This window comes from Centroberyx gerrardi, chromosome 4 (genome assembly GCF_048128805.1).
Source record: "Centroberyx gerrardi isolate f3 chromosome 4, fCenGer3.hap1.cur.20231027, whole genome shotgun sequence".
NCBI lineage: Eukaryota > Metazoa > Chordata > Actinopteri > Beryciformes > Berycidae > Centroberyx > Centroberyx gerrardi.
In genome coordinates this window covers 19,584,562-19,604,301 of record NC_136000.1, presented here as the reverse complement: position 1 = coordinate 19,604,301, position 19,740 = coordinate 19,584,562, and the positions used below count along the sequence as shown (strand labels likewise).

General features: G+C 45.3%; 2 protein-coding genes across 3 annotated transcripts in view; one reads left to right on the top strand and one right to left on the bottom strand.

The window, feature by feature from the left end:
• furinb (furin (paired basic amino acid cleaving enzyme) b) overlaps positions 1–1,735 on the top strand; it is a 63,279-nt gene extending 61,544 nt beyond the window's left edge. Inside the window, exons 15-16 of one of the 2 annotated variants that reach the window (XM_071914668.2) lie at positions 58–186; positions 738–1,735. In XM_071914668.2, coding sequence (XP_071770769.1) covers positions 58–186; positions 738–1,438 — 830 coding nt within the window. In that variant the 3' untranslated portion in view covers positions 1,439–1,735. The remainder of the gene's footprint in view (positions 1–57; positions 187–737) is intronic. The other variant, XM_078283067.1, reaches the window with a different exon arrangement.
• Positions 1,736–4,497: 2,762 nt separating this feature from the next.
• On the bottom strand, positions 4,498–19,740 carry man2a2 (mannosidase, alpha, class 2A, member 2). Its single transcript, XM_078283148.1, has 22 exons — positions 19,533–19,740; positions 18,568–18,825; positions 18,309–18,453; positions 16,809–16,980; positions 16,283–16,410; positions 15,763–15,936; positions 14,981–15,167; positions 14,339–14,516; positions 13,829–14,031; positions 12,896–13,078; positions 12,497–12,611; positions 12,313–12,383; positions 12,050–12,215; positions 10,961–11,197; positions 10,533–10,655; positions 10,105–10,219; positions 9,598–9,731; positions 9,121–9,262; positions 8,590–8,723; positions 7,391–7,585; positions 7,109–7,222; positions 4,498–6,816 (listed from the first exon to the last, which is right to left on the bottom strand). The coding sequence occupies exons 1-22, from the start codon at positions 19,662–19,664 to the stop codon at positions 6,664–6,666; spliced, it is 3,459 nt and encodes a 1,152-aa protein (XP_078139274.1). The 5' UTR covers positions 19,665–19,740; the 3' UTR covers positions 4,498–6,663.

The window sequence follows — 19,740 nt, the reverse complement described above, 5'->3', positions numbered from 1 at the left end:
CTTCTCTCAGGAGTGTTAACGCGCCTCCTGCTCTCCTCCTCTCTCTCTCTCTCTCAGGTGTGTTGAGTCAGTTCACCCTTATCCTGTGGGGTACTGGACCCAGCGCAGTTAACCCCTCATCGTCTGACTTCCCTCGACCGTCCAACAACAGCTGCAAGACCTTTGATGCCCAGCAGATCTGTATAGGTGAGACTATTGGGCTGCTACTGGTACTGAAACCATGAACATGTTTCACACACCCCTCCCATTTGTTTTGGCATTAGCACACAGTCTTTGTGATAAAGCAGACTATAGGTCAGACTACGTTCAGTACATCCAGTCGGGAGAGGTGATTGTCGTGAATACGGATTACCCATTTACAAGCCTGTTTTGCGGGCTATGAATATGCACATTGCCGTATGTTACATCAGTTTGAATCAGAGATTGGGACTTGCGGAGCATCAGCAGGAGGGAGCAGAACTGTGTCACTGCAAGAGGTGCTGCACTGTCAAGCAGCTGCTAGGGAGGGTGACTCCCCTGCTGAAAGGCAGATGGGGTCACAAGCTTCTCGCTGGTACCCAGCATTTAGACACTCCCTTCTAATTCATTTCAAAGTACTTGTCAGAAATTACTTTAGCAAAAATCTACATTTCAAGAGTCATTTGTTGTCAATTGTTGTTATGTACATGTTTGTTTGAGAGTTTGTATGAGGCTCAACCCCCACTATGTGTTTGTTATCTCTCTGATTCCCCATCCAGAGTGCAGCCCTGGCTTCTCCCTCTTCCTGCAGGGGTGTGTGAAGTTGTGTCCCCCAGGCTTCTCCTCCGGGCCGCAGCTCCTCAACCTGTCCCTGGAGAACTGGGTGGACCTGTCCTCCGTCCAGGCCTGTCTGCCCTGCAACCCCGCCTGCCTCACCTGCTCCGGCCCCGGGCCGACCGACTGCCTCTCCTGCCCACCTCACAGCCACTTGGTCCTCACCTCCTGCCTGCACCAGAACCAGGTCCAGCGCAAATCTCCTTCCGGCGGGGGGGGGCTCCAGGGTGAGGCAGCTCCGCCGGAGGAAGAGAGCCCAGCGGAAGACGACAGAAGAGAAGGAGTCGACCTCCCAGGGCTCAGCATAGCTCCGTCCTCTCAGCTGCCCGCCCTGCTGGCCGTGCTCAGCTGTGCCTTCATCCTGGCTGCCTTCGTTGGAGTCTTCCTCTTGCTGCAGATGCGCTCAGGCGGCTCTTCCTGGGGCTGCAGGACCAAATTACCCTCCGTGGAGTCGGGGACAAGGGGGATCAGAGTGGGTTTTGGCTTCGGCCAGGGACGAGAGAGGAAGGCACGAATATGCTACAAAGGGATCCCCACTGTGTGGGGGGATGAGGACATGTTTGCCTATGAGTCTGAATCAGACAGTGAGGAGGTGGACTGTCACAGCGAGAGGACAGCTTTCATCAAAACACAGAGCTCGCTCTAGCACTCCGCTCTGTCTGAGCAGCAGCTCTGATACTGACGCCTTGTCCTGGCTCTCATCAGCGCTGGCTTAGATCTCGCTCTGTGGAAGTGAAACATGAATGAGAACCACATAGGCTCAGCTCAATCATCTGAAAAAAGCATAGGCCTTACTATCTTACCAACATCCCATCCAAATGCATTAAAGAAAATCAATCATTTATGGGGTTTTTTATTTATTAATTTGCATTTGTTATTTTATCATATTTGATTAACACCTTGACGGTGGATGTATTCATTATGTATTTGATTTGACACTCAAACACCAGGTTAAGTTAATAGTGTACTGTGATTTTATTTGACATTTGAATTTTAGTTTGATTACCTATTTAACAGATCAGATCTGTTAAACCAATAGAGTGCATTATTTTCACAAATGTAGATCTAATTTGACCCCTTCTAATTTGCCCTGCAAGAACCTTGTATCTTAAAAAAGTCAGCCAGTTAAGAATAGATGGTTGATTATTTTATTTCACATTGAAGGTAATGCATTTTCTTTTATTTGACAGTACATTTAAATGGTTTGGTTCAAGGGAAGGAAGGAAGCTAACATGGGGGGAAAACCGTTAGCTGTTAATTAACAATATGAAAAAATTAAATGGGAGATTCAGAATTTCTGCAGGATACGTAGGGATAGTATAATAATGCAGTCTGGAGGCTGTTTGATAAGGACAATGTGGAGGTTGTTCTGTTTTTAATCAAGGCACGGTGGAAATTTGCCAATGCAGCATATAGGCATATGAGATATATCAGTCTCATTCTCTCATTGATTTGTGCAGTAATAGCAGCCTGCAGAGGAGCGTACACCGTTGTTGAATGAAGGGGAAAAAAACACTTAACCCAAAGCTGCTTGTCTGACCTTTTCAACATTTTTCTACTTGGTTGCTACTGGTAAGAAATAAGATCATTTTGTCTTCATTCTCCCTGTAGAGCCTATATTGATTTTGGGGCTTCTCTCCCAGAACGTCTTCATCAGGGTAAAGCGCTTTCCCTTTCTATTGCAAGCACCATGCATTTTGAAAGACAAATGTGTGCTATGTTTCTCATCAAGGACAATGAAGACTTGTGGCCGCACAAGTTGAATCCAAGCCTTTGGATCTAAAGGCCAGAATGGTTAAAATGATTTAAAATGATGAGTGAATGAAGAGATATTGTATTGCATTTTCTATGTTTCTTTTATATCCTTTTTTATTTAACTGACAATGGATGTTAATATTGTGGAGATCAATTTCATGCTGGAATAAAATGACTTTGTGTGTCATGCAGACTTTGGTTTTGGTGTTTACAGTCTGAGTTTAAAAGTTTCTGAGGGTTTTAAACACCTCGAGTGTCAGCCAGTACACACAAACACACACACACACACACAAAGAGAGCAGATGTTTTCATCACTTCTTCATGGCCATACATCACTGCAAGTGTATTTCCTTCACTCTGGGGCGCTGAGCTTTAACAGTGTGCCAGCATTCATCTGCTCCCCACTACCCAGATCACTGCCAAAAAGCCTTCCAGATACAGTTTCCCAAGCCGCAGATTCCGCTACAATATGGTGGCCATTAATATTTAAATTAAATTAATATAAATGGAAAAGGTTTGCACACGCCAATAGCAGTACTGCATAGTTCATTAACAGCCGTTTTCCTCTAGCACCCTATAGAGGAGCAGGGAGCCGGGTCCACGGGCAATGGTTCATTCTGTGGCCGGTAATTAGATCTGCTGGGAGAAACCGCTGCTCAATTCACTGCCCCCTGGATGGGTCATGCTATGCATGATAAATATATGTGAAAGTAAATGTGTGTGTGTGTGTGTGTGTGTGTGTGTGTGTGTGTGTGTGTGTGTGTGTGTGTGTGTGTGCAATCAGTGGAAGACTGAAAGCCACTTATGTACTTGTCATTCACGCCCTCATTTCACTTATGTTCTGAATGATGTGAGCTTTGATCAGTGTCCATTGTCTGTTCTTCATGTCCTTTAGCTTGGATTAGCTGGTCGGTCTGGCATGGCCTTCTCTCTTCACTACTGCCTACTAAGTATCCTTGGCAACAATAAATTATTCAAATTAGATTCATTAAAATACATAGAACACTAATAAATCACCTCTAGTTGATTTCACATTCAAAATTTTTCGAAATACATAGATTCACGGTTTATCCAGTCACAGTATTCTAGTATTGCAGAGTCAGGTCTGATTTGTGCGTTTGTACTGAACCTGAACTTCAAGGATGGAGTTGAGTCAGGTGTCCCTGGCTGGAGCACAGACAGGCTGAGAAACACTGTCACAAATGGCACCAGAGACTGCAGTTCAATGCAGAAGCTGTATCCCCAGGGCGCCTCCACAGGCATCACCGCCCCCAACTCTACCTCCCCAGTGGCATTTTGTCCCTCCCGCCCACACAGGCTCAGTGCATTGTGCTGTCAGCGCAGTGGTGATCACCCTCTGGCCCCAGGCGTCCCTGCCACCATACTCTCTTCCTCAGCCATTTTTCTATAGTGTGGAAAAGAAAACATTTCTCTCTCTGTTCACCTCCTGCTCAGCACTCTCACTAATTGAGTATTCCGCTGCCGCTCAACACCTTTTCCTCGCAGCAGGGTAAAAGTGAGGAAAATCTTTTTGACCGCTGCAGTCAACTGTATGCGATTTACAATGCGAGAGCCTGTACGTCCGTTTCTACGCCGCCAGCCGTCCTGCCCACTTTGAAGCCAGGTTATCTCCTCAACAGCCTCGCTGTGTGGGAGACCAACCGCTGACAGTTGAAGCAGCGGACAGGCTAAAAGGGCTGATATCTCTAAGACTTATCAGGACTCGGAGACTCACAGCATTTGTATGCGCTGCCTGTCCTGCAGTCTCTGACTCAATGTTGCCCCCTGCTGCTGTACAAGAGGAAGAATGAATGATGGAGTCCTCTATTGTTACCATGGGAGACGGGGGAGCAGCATGACAATACACTAAACCTTCATCATCACATTTAAATCAAATGTTTTGAGAGCTGATCATTCCCGATGCGCACAGAAACTGAACAGAAAAGAGAGGAATTGCTCATTGGATTTTTATTCATTCCCCCGCATCTCATCTGTAGTTCTTCTATGTATCTTTTGCTCACAGATAACCAGGAAGAGACAAATACAGGAGAGATCACACCTTCATATATCCCATCTCAACCAACAAAAGACAGTGCTACAACAAATATCACATAAAAAAAAAAAAAAAAGGACATTTATACAGAGTGACTCAGACACACACACACACGCACGGACGGACACAGTAGGAGAGAAGGTACGACAGTTAGAAGACAGCAGGAGAAAGTGCAATTTAAGATGCAGTGAAGTCTGGTCTTTCAGAAATGTTTACCACAGCTGGAGGGGAGGAGGAATCCGACGCGCTTGCTGTGGGAGAGTGGCATTTATTGAACTGCGGAAGACCAGACATTACACTATTGGGTCGATACGTAGTTCCAGAGCAGGAGCGCAACAAAGCGGACCTCCTGTGGAAAATGAATAAGATGACAGGTTAAGCGATGGACACAGTGGGCCGGTGTGAGACGGCGGCGGCGCGGTACAAAGTGTGAGATATGTCAGGATGGGATGTCTGGCGTCGGCGCTGGGCACAGATGATAACATCTTCCACACCACAGTAAAGGCAGATATGCACCAGAAAAGGCAGAGCGCCTCAAGAGTAGCCTTAGGATAAGCAGCATCTGTGGATCTGACATTTTAAAACAAACAAAAATAACTCATTTAAACAAATTTGGTTTTTTAAAGTATGTTGAGGGATCCCTGTGTATGGTTTGATCCAACTTGTTTTTATTAAGAGTTTGGATCTTCAAAGGGATTTACCCTTTGACTGAATGAGGGAGGCAATGATATGACCGAGTACTACACACACACACACACACTCTAACACCCGAACTGACGGATAATGCCTTGCAGTACGATGAATGGTCCCTGATAGTGTACTCTGTAACCTCTCTACACCCACAAATCCTCTCAAGTGTTCACATCAACATACTATATTTACACACACACACACACACACACACACACACACACACACACACACAGATATATCTGCCATATGTTAATATGAGGTATAGTCTTTGTCTATTCTTCTACTGCATACAGTATAGTACACAAAACCACCCTCTCAACGATGATGTACAAAGCATAAGCACAGGAATGGCCGAGGGGGAGGAGGGGGGCATTTAAATACAACTGAAATTCCCATCGCAGGCTTTCCCCAGTTTACTGCTCAGGACGCAAAGCTAGAAGAAGCGCTGGGAAATAAAAAGGAAGAGTGAGAGAGTCTTCGGACTATCTACAAGCAAAAATGGAGGACAGCAGGAAACAGTCACCCTTAAGGAGGAGATATGATTAAAAAAAAAAAAAGGGGAATTATTTAGAGAATGATCCCAAATTATTGACCAAAAAGAGACTCTCGGATTTCAACTTGGACGCACGACAGTTTCTGGAGCCGTAGCTTGGGAAGGAGATGAAGAGACCACACATTCACTTCGTACAATTACTCTGCTGCATTCGGCTCAGTCAGAAAAATAACATAAAAAAGACAAAATGCAGTCATCCTTGGATTTTACAAGTACAAAAACAAATAGTTGTGATGCGTTTCGACTGAAGAGGAAGTCCTTCACTGGTAGAAAAAAAAGAAAAGAAAAAAAACAAAAACCCATACACCAAATAAAGCTTTGTAAATTGCACTCCGATGCGGCACAAGTCCCAGGTCCCTGTCACTGTGATATTTACATTCAGTAGTAAGTCCAGGATGGAGCAGGGATACAAAGACACATTTAATAAAGTTCTTGAAAAAACAGAACTAAATGAGATTTCTTTTTCGGTAACTACTGCAGTGGAAAAAACAGATACTCAGTCGTATCTGATGAGTGATTCGGCCAGTCTTTTTTTTTTTTTGTTGTTTTTGGAACGGCTGCAAAATCCACCAGGGTTTCTTGCTCTCGGAGACGGCCACAGTAACAGCTATCGTCTGCCCCCTGCTGTGCAGTCAGTCCTGTTACAGTGGAACCTGCTTCTCCGAGTTGTGGTGTATGTGGCTCGGCGAAACACACTCCGACAAAACAGAGAGGCCCAGACCCTCTGCGCTAGTCTGAACGTTGGCCGGCCGGGGCCTGGTCTTGGTCCGAGTCTTAGCCTGGTGGGTTTTTATTGCCTCTGTAGTCCGGACTGCCCTTAGCGCAGTTTGAGCTTGAAGGCGGAGATCTCCATGGGATCCAGGCTGATGGTGGAGTCGTTGGCCAGCGGGGCGCTGGAGTGCATCAGAGTCAGAGACATGGGCTGCAGCAGCTGCAGGTCCACGTTCCTGAACAGTCCCGACACGCTCAGCTACACAGAGAGAGAGAAGGGGAGGAAGACCGAGGGCATTAGGAAGACATAAAGCATGCAGGAGCGAGTGGGAAGGACATCAGAGACACAGATATGGGGAACGTAGTGCGCAGAAAGCACAAAATCTCTTTGTTCCTACATCAAGACTTGAGGGTGTGGAGTAAAATTCAGCTCCCAGAACATTTATGGTGTTAGTTTGTCTGTGTGTGTGTGTGTGTGTGTGTGTGTGTGTGTGTGTGTGTGTGTGTGTGTGTGTGTGTGTGTGTGTGTGTGTGTGTGTGTGCACACTAACCTGTCCTTGTGTGGTGGTGCAGTTGAAGCCCAGGTTCTGAGCCTCCAGGCCGCAGTCTAGGCCCAGCCGGTGAAGAATCAGAGCAGTGTAGGGCGAAGGAGAGTGGGGGTCCTGCTGCTCACACACACACACACACACACACACACACACAGAACCACCATAAGAGGCAAATGTTAGTTTCGTCAAAACATATAATATGCAAGGTAAAAATCAAAACACCAAAACCTATTTGTAGCATTTATTACTGCCACAACAGAATGTTTTTTTTTTTCCCTTTTTCACCTGGCTCTGTATGCTGCGCAGGTTCAGCAGGTGGAAGTCACAGGGAAGGATGGACTTGAGGGGGGCGAAGGTTTGCAGCGGAGGGATGCCACGCTTTTTGGGCAGGACAGGTAGCGCCAAGACCTCGTGGTTCAAGATGGCACTGGTCATGTGACTGAGCACAGATGGGAAGCTGGTTGGTCCAATGTCCACCATCTGGGGGAGGGCAGAGAAGGAAGGACGGATTAAAGCCGCTGTAGCAACTGACAATCGTTAACTATCAGGACATCAATGACTCACCTCTGGAACTAGTTTAACTCCTTCATTTGCTATTATTGCACTACTTGAGGTATCGACTCTAGACTATAGAATTTACAGACTAACTCTAGTCACAAAAGACACAGTGCTAATCGATTTTGATTTTCCATAGATGTGTTACAGCCACAGCCTGCATCGTGATGGAGTGCAACATCACAGTAAAATTAAGAGCATTAGTGTTTCAAAAACAACGCATGATGTCTTGTTGAATGGAGGACCATGGCTGGCCAGAGCAACTTCATCCTTTCTTGCATCAGCAGTTTTAGCAGTGAGTTGGATGATAAAACTGCAAGCAGTGCCTTGCATTTTCTCCCAAAGTGTATCCATTTACTTGATAAATGATATCACTTGTTACTTTCAATGCCGCTGTCGTAAAGATGGACTGTTGTGGCTAAGGCTATGAGGTGGAGGGAAGCAAAAAAAAAAAAAAAGGAGGCTAGAAACTGGAGCTACAGCACAGACTATAATGCAGGCTAGCTAGCATCCTTACTGTTGCCAAGGCAACATTACCTCTTGAACTCCGCCTCTCAAGATTTGGGAGAGGAAAGAAAGAAACAAGGAGGAGAGTTTGGCAAAGAAACCATCATGCTGAGGGTAATGGAGTGGAAAAGGAGAGAAGGAGAAAACAGTGAAAGAAATAAGAGAAGAGTGGAGAGGATGACATAAAGACAGATGACGGGGTGATGGGTAATGAAAAAAAAAAAAATATGGAGAAAGGCGTTAATAAACACGGAATGAAGGACGAGACATTGTTCCATTCCAACTCAACAACCTTGCATAGATCTCCAAGCTTATACAGATTTGTTCAATACCACAGGATTTGATGCGGTGTGTGGGAATTGCAAGAGCAATAAACAGCAGTCACACAGGCTCGATGGCCGCCTTACTGTCCTCTTACTGACCTTGTTGCCGGTGGATCTCCTCTCCAGCAGCAGGCGGAAGCGGTTGGCTGTCTTCTTGTTGTCCTTCAGGCCCTGGCCCAGCCCACGATTATCATCCTGCATCAGCCGCCGATCCATAATCACTTCCAACTGACCTGAGGGAGGCGGGAAGACGACCGCAGACAACAACTTCAATACAAAGCCTGCGTACAGAACCTGCAGACATCAGTCGATGAAGACTTCCGAGGCATTCTTCATATACAAATTTCTCTATTTTTCCCATAAAGAGAACCTAGAGATAAAATGGCTTGCTTAATACAAAACATGAAGGTATGAATAGTCCTGTTCTCTGTAAACCTTCTGAGGAAAAAAGACAATAATATCTACTTCCAGCCTATTCCCTACAAGCCTACTTCAGTCCCGGCTGTCAGGATACAAGACAGAGACAGGATACAAAGAAAAAGGCTGTCCATTTTAAGTAGGACAATAAATTGCAAAAAAAGAAGAGAAAAAAACAGAAAAGAAAAGAAAGAGAGAAAATAGCATCCTGACCATTCTCCAGGCTGGTGACCCCCAGCGACTGAGCTGTGTGCAGGGTGAGGCGGTGATGGCTGTCCTGGATGTACGCCTGACTGGGCATGGGGTAGAAGTTGGCCTGCAGGGGAAGCTTCAGGTAGTGGCGGCGGGGCTGCATCTACAGGAGGGAACACACACACATACATACACACACACACACACACACACACACACACACACACACACACACACACACACACACACACACACACACACACACAGGCAGAAAATATGTCAGACACAGCCTGAAGAAAGATGTGAAGCTCCGCAAGAGACGATTATCAGGTCATGCATAGTTAACCTCCTATGTCTGCAGACACAAAAGAATAGATTCAATCCGTGAACGCAATCTCAAAGCGGTTATCAGCTAGTCATCGTTCGCATAATCAGAGATGCATAATGTCATATTCTAAAACCATACGAAGAAAAAAAGAAGTCTGGCAGTGAGCTGACCTGGAAGCCATTGAGGTCTGTGTAGAAGACGTCCCCGCTCTGGATGTCGGTGACCAGTCGCATGGCCAGCTCTTTATTGGTCTGGTCTCTGATGTCCACTGTAGTGGTGATGTCTATAGACAAGCCATCCACTCCTGAGAGGACAAAACCATGAAGAACCAGAGTGAAGGGAGGTGACTGGAAGGGTGTGTGCACTTACTGCCGATCTGGGTCAAACACTATTTGCAAATAGCCCTTAGCATTTTGTGTTTGCCTGCTGGAAGAACAAGATAGGTGGGGTTTACCAGCATCAGGACATCTCAGATTCCGTCAGTTGAGAAAAAAAAAACAGTACTTAACTGAAATGCAAATCATTTCCTGTTATAGTTTAAACATCCCGGCACTCATTGTCCTTGGTGGCAAACCCCACCCATCTGTTGTCTGAATAAGCTAAAACAAACCATAAAAACCATTAGCAAATACTATTTGAACGCAGCCCAATTGTACATTATTGTGCGTGTTTATTACCTGGCACATTGTGTATGCGAATGGCCTGTTGAAAATGCTGGTAGTGTGCCACCACCTCCGAGAAGAGAGGCCCCTCCACGACACGCACCACAGGAGGCTCCTTCTGGTTGTAGGGCTGAGAGCAAGAGGTTGCAGAAACATACAGAAAACAATAGAGTCGGGGAGAGAGATAGCAGGAGAAAGGGGGAAAAAAAAAAGGAGAGGAAAAAGTGAGCAACAGCAGCAGTAGCAAGGTGTAAAATTACAGTACTGCAACTGAGCTCTCCTGTGCATTCTGTTGCTTTTCAGTGAAGGAAAAGATGAAGCAGCATACACCTCTCCCCTAAACCCACCCCCGAGCTCCGCAGCATGATACAATACACAAGGGAGACTCTATCAAAGCCCTGTGAGAGGCGAGCAAACAGCTGAGATAGAGGAACTGAGCGAACCTTTGCTTTTCCATCGGGCAGGAAGAGGTACGCCCCGCTCTTGTCCTTAGAGGGGCGAGTGCCGTACGTCACAAACTGCATCTGAACCTTCACCTCCTGCGGGTCATCCTTGCGCCGGATACTCTGAGGGATGAAACAGCCACGAGGGGAAGGAAAGAGAGCGTGAAAGATCCAGAAACGGAAAGAGTAAACGAGAGAGATGAAAGAGGCTGTTTGAGTGGCAGCAAGGCACGTCATGTTAGCTTTGATCAAAACAGCCGGGGTCTGTCGGGAAATCAAGCTTCTGTTTTTCGCTCTTTCACTCATCAAGATGAAAGCTAAACAGAGGGGCTGATTCCCCGCTTCAGATATTTAGCGGAAAGGAGTCAAATCAGCAGCTCTTGATCTGAGCGGTTGAGCAGATAAAAAAATAAAAATAAAACACTGACCTCCAGCAGGCCGGTGGTTCCAGAGAAGCCCAGTGTGAGAGATTGGCTGGTGATGTAGAAGGCCTGCGGGTCTGCCTGCTGCGAGCGGACAGGCAGGGGGTCCACGGCCCGGGCGCTCACCCCCCGTCCCGCCAGCCTCAGCAGGGTGTCGGAGCGCAGCGTCATGGGCGAGTCGGGAGCGTCGTACAGGTGGAACACAGCCAAGCCCAAGGCAGGCAGACGAACCATGAATGTTGCCTGGACAGAAGAGAGAACAGACGTAGATATGAATAAACAAAACCACGCTCGCATAAATAATTAAACGATGCTTGCATTAATGAACAAATGCAAACATACACACATAAAAATTTCACAGTGCTGGCTTCTTTTTCTGGTTAATCTCAATGGAAAGTGTTGACAACAAGGCATGTTTAGCACTCAGTATTCCAGTCACTGAAAGTTAAAAACATTTACACTTTAGCAAAAGTGTGCTGCAATTAAAAAGGGCTTTCAATGACCCTAGAGATAGGAAAGTATTTAAAGATGCATTAGGCAACTGGCAGCTCTAATTGGCAGTGAGAGGCAACTGAAAAATTTGCACTTCAATACGCAGAAATTATGTAACATTACATCAGTAAACTGCACACAGCACGCTCATGTTTGCCAATCTGGACATCTGTGATCACTTTATACCATAGGATAAAAAATGGACGAAAGAGGCAAAAGATCTAGCCTTGGTGAGTCCAGCTTTTTGTTTATATTTCAGTTCAGTTTATATTTTGCTAAGTTTCGACTTATTACCTCCTGTGTGTGGAATAATGTCCATACCTGACACCAGAATTTCATTTGGGCAAATACAGCGAACCTACAGTGTCTCAGTTAGGGGGATGAGACGCTCTTCTCTATTGCAGCCTCACTTTAAGATTTAGGCTGATGAGATGGGTGTATTTTTGCATAAAAATCTTGCCTAGTGAAGCGAAAGTTTAAGAACAGGGCTTTCAGGTGTCACATAGAGACAGCAAGAGCCACACGTGGCCCTTCCCCTAACATCTCCTGAGCGCTGCCAGCTAAAAACACAGGTGCTTGGTTCACAGAGCCTTAATCTCTTACCTCAAATACCTCTGCGCTCATTTGGCTAGAGGAGCTCCACTGAGCACTCAGCTGCACGGGGAGGGTCTGTCCGTCCTCGGTGAGCACCCGCACCCTGACCGTGTTCACCAGCACAGTCACCACACACAGCCGCTCCTGCTCGACGGGGTTGAACATAACCAGGTACCTGGTAACAGAGGAGAGGAGCGATCAGAATCACAGCATGGCTGAGGAGCAGTTAGAAGTTAGAGGAGCTGAGGGATGGGAAGGGATGCAGGTGATACCTGGGTCCTGCTGGGTCCAGCTCAATGAGAGTGCGCTGGGGCATCGAGTCCTGAGTGGCACGCCTGTCATCCTACAGACACACAAAGTTACAGATCAGGCCGATTACCGACAGAAGACAATAGATATGCGTGTGATTCATCCAATTTATTCACTATCTGCAGGTCCCTCTGTGTTCCCCCTCACCGTCTCCAGGAAAGGCTCTGTCTGGTAGAAGCGATAGAACTCCTTGTTCTTCATCACCAGGAAATGAGCAGCATTGATGATCACTCTCTTCAGACCAATCAGTGAGCGCAGTAACCTAGAGAGGAGTGGGAAGATCAATGACTCACTACAGCAGTCAGTGGACAGCTTGCAATTTTGCTTTAAAATATTGAACAGAGAAGCACAGCTTAAAGGGATTGAAAAAAATCAAACCAGCTAGGCCCGCAGCTCTATAGATTCATTTACGTTTATTAAGTGGCCCTGAAGTGAAGGGATGAAAGAAACAAGACACAGTGCTTTCCATTTAATGAAAATTATAGTCTTATATTGAATTTGTTTCCATCCATATTGTCATTTTCTTACTAAATCTGAACTCCTTACTTGGTGCCGTAGTCGGTGACAACATTCTCCTTTGCGGTGCCAGTGATGCCATCGTGATGCTGGAAGAGGCCGACAGATCGTCTCGCATCAGCTAGTAGTGCATAATCTGAGACTGGGTAGCGCCCTTCCATGCCCGCGTGCCGAGCGTTCGCAACTGCCAGGCTGTAGAGGATCTCTGCGCCCCTGAAGGACATTGACAGGCAGTCATCACTGAGGAGCAGTCTTAAAGTAGTCAGCTAAAGAGGGGAATCTAGATAGAGACTCGAGATGTCTAGACTAGATATCGTCTGGGATTTTGGCTATCATAATAGTGTGAAAAAACTGTTACTTCTTCCTGGTCTTAAAAGCTGCGTTACAGTAAAGTGATACAATTTTCTGAACTTATTAGCCTGTTCTGGTAAAGTAAGAGTAAAATGAACAATGATTGGCTTTACCTGCTCATCATATCCACATTACTTATTACACATTACTGATTACTAATGATCATTACTCATTTTCAAAATTGTAAATATCTTACGAAAGCACAAACAGTCATCCCCAAAACTGCATGCATCTATGGTTTGTTTATGCAACCTACATCTGTTTTAGTTTTTTGTAAGTTTTACTTTATTTTGATTGTTCACATTAGACAGAAACAGGAAAGATGTCTGAGAGAGAGGGGGATGACAAGCAATAAAGGTCCCGGGCCGGATTCAAACACAGGTACACGGTGTACTGCACCTTAACCAAATGAGCCTGCAGGAAACTCGTACATCTAGTTTACAACGCAAACAAAATGCTGCTCATTAGCTGAGTACAGCGTCTGACATTGTTATGGAGACAAAGCTCATGTTGCATGACTCACTTGTTCTACAATAATAAAAAAAATAGAATAGTGTGAACACACCCTAAGTTTTGGCCATTAATGGTGAAGTGTGATTAAATCCGCCCCACCTGAGGTGCGACTCCACCACGCGGTCCAGGCTCTTGTAAAAGGGCCGAGATGTGAAATAGCCGGTCCAGTAGTGGTCTTCGCGGTCTGCATAGGCAAAGAAGTCTCCACTAAGCACTGGGTAGTCTGCAGGCCTGGATCCCTGCGCCACTCCACCGGCTTTGTAAACAGCATTGAAGTAGTCTGTAAGAGTCCCAAACTGGGCCTGGAGACACAGTCAGAAACAGGTGAGATGTGCTGTTCATTCAGATCTTACTCAAACATGCAGCTGAACAACAAGAAAAAAATGTTTTCTTTATTATTTATGTGTGTTTCATCTTAGATGGCAACTTATAAACAAAACATCTTGTCGTGGCAGATACTTCTGTCAAGAAGCTAAAACAAAACCAATACATGATTCATTATCACCAAAAAAAGTTCTATACTGAGCCACTCGGTGCAAGGCGCACTGAGATGCACACAAAGCACAACTGGCATCACACTTTGTGACAGCTGACAAAATGGCTTCTCACCTGTACATGCATCTCAGGGTGAGAATTCATGTAGTCAAAAAGCTTCTGGTAGTTGAGGTACTGCTGATCCCACTCTAGCGCCTTGTCATAGCGGAAGTCGTCCCCTAGAGGGATAAGAACTACCTTACTGCGGAACAGTTTGGACTTTTTACGGTACTGGTCCAGCAGCAGGTTCGCCCTGTGTGAGAAAGAGAAAGAGACAGAGAGAGAAGGAGAGAGAGAAAGGACAAATTGTTTGGCATCCAACTCGTGCTGCTTTGCATGTGCCAGTTTTCCAGGAAATCACAACGACCTTGGAAGAGGCAGATCAAATTAGACCTGGGAAGGGAATGTCAATCAATATAGTTCAATGTACGAGAGGTGTTTTGCATTAGCCATGGGAATGTGTCCTTTGGAAAGTTCTACAGATGACATTTTCCCCTAAAACTTGCAACTGACAACTGAGTCACAGTGGCTGACTACAGAGCTAGCTAGCGTGACTTCAAGACTATCTGCAGTCTATGTCTCTCCCTCCCTCTCTCCTTCCACCCACCCTGTTGTCTTTGGTCTAAGTTTACATAACAAAGATCTAGCAGGCATCCCAAATAGCCTCTTCCACCCTGTAACTGGCCCAGAGGGAAGGCTAACCCCGGCTTGCCTCACCTCTCCGCCACATTGGTCTCCACCACAGCTTTCGGCGGCACCTTCCAGGGACAATTTACCCGACCACCTGGTAACCTCTTGAAGTCAAACTGGCAGCAGATCTTAGGGTCAGGCCCGCAGGTGTGAGGCACATCATAGCTGTAGAATGGCATCATGTGGCAAAAGATGTCTGTGCCCGATGCTGGGTCTGTCAAAGCAGAAAAAAAAAACGAAAAGTACTCACAAAGATGAAGCCAAAAAAACTTTGTTTTGGCTTGGCTAGAGTTGGCTTGAAAGACTTGAAGAACTTAAAAAGGAAACCTCCACCATAAAAAAACCTTAACACCATTAAAAAAAACAGCTATTGGCATTGTACCTTGCATTTCTGAGCCCGTTTTATTGTTTGGTGGTGTATTTTTTTTATTCTCGCATATAACTGGCCAAATATAGATGACGTGATTTCCAGCGGGTACAACAAAAAGACAACACTTGATCACAAAATAACTCCTGGAATGTATTGAACATCATAAATTGATAAGATCTAACTATGGCAGTGTAAGAGTAACTGAGGGTGGATTTTTCCTTTAAGAACAAATAGACAGTCAATCCTCAGCAGACACTTCAGAATTTCAAAAAAAAAATTGAAGGTAGCCCTTCTAAAGCTATTAAAGCACTGGCTGTCCTTCCAAAATGTCCAAACCCTCACTTTTAAAGGCCATAAAAAGTGGGATGACTCATCCAAAATGATCTTGACAAAGACAAGCACATGAATTGGATGACTGTACTGGCTCTGGTCCACTCACCCCAGGCCTGCCTCCACATGAACTCCAGGCTGCGGGTAGAGGCAAAGTGTTTTTTGATGGAGTAGTGGACCCTCTGGATCAGCATGCTGGTCAGGTTGGCCCTCTTCAGCAGGTAGGGCATGGTGGCACTGTGGCCGAAAGGGTCTATCGCCCACCCAGTGCGAGGAGTTATACCTAGGACAGCATGTGGGAAGACACAATTTAAAGTTTACCTTAAAGTAATGCAAGGACTGCATATGTTTTTAAAAATCACGCCCCTCAGCAGGTAGGATATGGGGGCACTGTAGCAAAAAGTGTTTATCGCCCACCGAGTGTGAGGAGCAACACCTAAGACAGCACATGGGACGACAAGTTCAGGTTTTACCATCAGGCACTGAGAGGAATTTTAACTTTATACTCAACTACAGACGTAAATGTAGTGTGCAGAAGGCAAGTTACTAATCGCAAAATTTTAAGCCTTTAGCCTCCAAACCTAAATGAAGAACCCTGAGTGAGGAATCATTTCTAATCCGGCCCATACCTAGGTTTCTCTCCAGCCACTGATGGCCTTCAATGAGCTGGTCTATCATGGCAAAGTAGTGAGCGTTGGCTTCATCCGTCATAACCCAGCCTCCTGTCACAATCTCCACCTGCCCTCCAAGGATCAGTCTGTTGAAGAAAGAGGATTAAGAAAGCACGGTGAGGATAAGTGAGGGGGGGGGGGGGAAATCACATTAACCAGATAACATGCTATTCTGGGAGCATTCACTATCTCTCCATGAATACTTAGCTATTGTGTAAAATACTTAAAGGCAGCAGTGGAACATGTTGACAAGAGAAGCAAGAGAAGGTAAGTTTGCTCTTGTGCATCATAGAAATCTCAGCTAATTCTAAGATGTAGGTGGGGAAATGAGACGGCATTAACTTTACAACAGACTGAAAGGTACAGAGAGGAACAGAGATTCAGGATGGGGGTGTTAAGAGTGAGATGATCTCCAGAAGACATGACTGCTGTTTGTCTGACACTGCCTTTCACACTCCATGTGCTCTGCTAAGCTGTGACTCACTTGCGCATGGCCTCCTGCTTCTGAACGTCCACACTCTCCCACCACTTGGAGAAGAATGAAATCTCAGACCAGATGAACTTCCTGCGTGGGTCCTCAGCCAGCTTCACCACCATGTTGTTTAAGATATGTTGTGTCTGGTCCGTGAAGTACTTGTCAAAGGTCTTGATCCAGCCTGTCAAGATACAAGACAATTTCTGAGCATTTTCTGCAGAATGAGCAGAATGACTGTACACTACAACATGGACTACATCCAAATCAGTTTACTTCTATCCTCTTTATCTGGCAGGCCAATACCAGGGCATGAAGACAGGTCAGGTAAGAGACACGATTCTGTAGAAAAAGTGCTGCATTGGATCCAAAATAAAACTCATGTTTTATTTAACTAGAGCAGTTACCGTCAGAAAGCTACTTAACAGAGAGTGGTATAAAAGAAAGTGACTGAAATGCACTTTCCATGCGCTTTTTAAGTGGACCACATGGTACCGCAGCCTATGAATATCCTGTCAAATACTTATCTCACATACGCTAATATATTTTTACAGAGATGTGTACCGATAAAGCACAAAATCATCAACAATAGGTTATGTAGAAGCATAGTGAAGGCCTTTCAAATGACCATGGTCTAGTGAACTAGTGACAGTGTGGTCAGAGCAGGTCTGCCCAACCAAGCCAGCAGTCAGTTGGGGGGTGGGGGGTGGGGGGGAGCTATTCATTGCGGGTCTTTGTAACAGTGTGCAACTCTCGCTGCTTGACCTACTTAACTCACCTGTAGTCTACTAAAACTCTCAAAGTCTCATCTTTGCTTTGAGAGAGAGGAGCTCATTACCAGTAAAAAGGCTTTCAAATGCCTTCAATGAGAACTGACAATACCATTTCTGGTTGCATCATCTCGCCGCCTTATAGAAACCCTGAACGAGGAATGCTGCAGAGGATGCTACTTGGGACAACCTTGCTGCAGAGTTTAATTGAATGCAGGTCCAAACAACTCCTATTCCTGTTGTTGAGGGACAAAATTTGCAGTTCTCTGCGACCTGACTGTCAACAAATCAATAACTGTCAAGTTAGCAAGCTTGTGGCAGGGGTGGTAAACAAATTTAATGGAAATGTCAGTCTAAAATAAAATCCCAGTCATTCTAATCTAAAAATAGCTAATGCCTCCCAATGCCAATATCTTTCTAATTTCATTGTTTTTGTCCAAGCCGTCAATCATGTCAGCATTATGCTAATAATAATGGCAACGAATGAATCAAATGTTGAATTTTTGCTGCATTCCGATCCCTAGCCTCCCACTCAGATTAGGGCTCCCAGCAGCTGGCTGGTCCCTTTCCATACGGACAAAACTAGTTACCCATTTGTTTTCTCCTGAAAAATCAGTCGGAAGTCCAAAAAAAAAACAGTCAGATCAGACAGGCTTTTAAACTAACTACTAACACATGCTCATCATCAAGCTGTGCCAGCACACTGAATCCGCTGAATGTGCGGAATGCTTATGCAACTCACCTGGATCGTTGTGGGAGTGAGGGACCACGAACACTTGCAACGGTTCATTGTCCCACTCTCCGGGGTCGTAAGTGATTTCAAAGCCCTGTTTCCACACGCCACCATCAGGGTTGTCAAACTTCAGGAGGGAGTACACATCCAACATCTAAAATGAAACACACACTCGTCGTCAACACCAGTCCTGCATTTGTCCTCTAGATGCACTTTGAAAAGTAGCGTATGGCAACATCTGCAGTGTATAGTAGTGTAGCAATCTTACCTGAAGCTCTGTTTGATCACGGTTACCTACAGCAAATTGGCAATCCTGGGGCTTGACGGCAAGGAAGGTGGGGCGGCCATCGAAGGGTAGCACCCAAGAACCATTGGCACTCCTGAAGGGCAGGTGGCCACTGGGAGACACAGCTCCTGTGTCTGTGAGCTCCATCACAGAGTCCTTTATGTGGCTAATGATTTGGTGGTTTTCCTCCAGGAGCTGCTCCAGCTGCTCTATACGGTTCTGCAGGACTGAGATCTGGCTCTAAAACACACACACACACACACACACACACACACACACACACACACACACACACAAAAAAAAGGATTAATTACAGAGCTGTATACCTTCGCAAAAAAATCTGTTGTCCATAACCAACCACAATCTGTTGTCCATAACTTCTGTTACAGTGAACGGACACTTACTTTTAACACTAGAATTCTGACCATCTGTAACCAAAAATCTAGAGATTCAGCCAAAGTAACACATGGCACATTCAAGTTTAAAATATTTCACTAGGCCTTAGTGATACCCACAGCTCATTAAGCATATTTATTGGTGGTAGTCTTATTTAAAAACAAAAACGATACTTCATATTGACAAACCAATGCTGCTACCATAATGATACAGCAGTGGTTGTTTCCGTGTTTACAAAACAATATATAGAATGCCTCTCAGGTTACAGGGTGAACTAAATTATGGATATATTGAGGTATATGAATTATTCAAACTAATGTGAACATTGAAATTGGGCCTTGGAGCATTGTTCATGTTAATTTCTGCTTTGATGCAACTCTTTATCAAAGAAAAAAGTGTTTACAAAAGTCGGTGCCTAAAAAGGTATCGCCTCAGACCTTAAAATAGTATCCCACGAGGTATCACAATACAACATACACAGTGGCGCAAGAATAACTACAGATAAGGGCTTTGGGACAAGATATGTGCACCACTATAGCAATTACTCTTACCCTTGGGAAGTTCCCGCCATTCTGTCGTCTTGCAGGGTCATGTTGGACTCGGTCCAGCATAAGGTAGAGCGAGAACACAGCCACACAGAATATGGCCCCTCCACACACTGTCACCTGTTTCCTCAGCTTCATGTTCTTATGGAGCAGTCTTCTTTTCCAAGATAAAAAAATACGACCTTGAATGTGGCCTCTCTTCCAAAGTCAATAG

Bases quoted from the DNA above. Each gene is read 5' to 3' on its own strand.
- man2a2 (XM_078283148.1), bottom strand. From the start codon at position 19,664: ATGAAGCTGAGGAAACAGGTGACAGTGTGTGGAGGGGCCATATTCTGT. The intron at 18,826-19,532 runs GTAAGAGTAATT...TGTGTGTTTTAG, and splicing joins ATGGCGGGAACTTCCCAAGG to AGCCAGATCTCAGTCCTGCA. The intron at 16,411-16,808 runs GTGAGTCACAGC...TTTCTTCAACAG, and splicing joins AAGCAGGAGGCCATGCGCAA to ACTGATCCTTGGAGGGCAGG.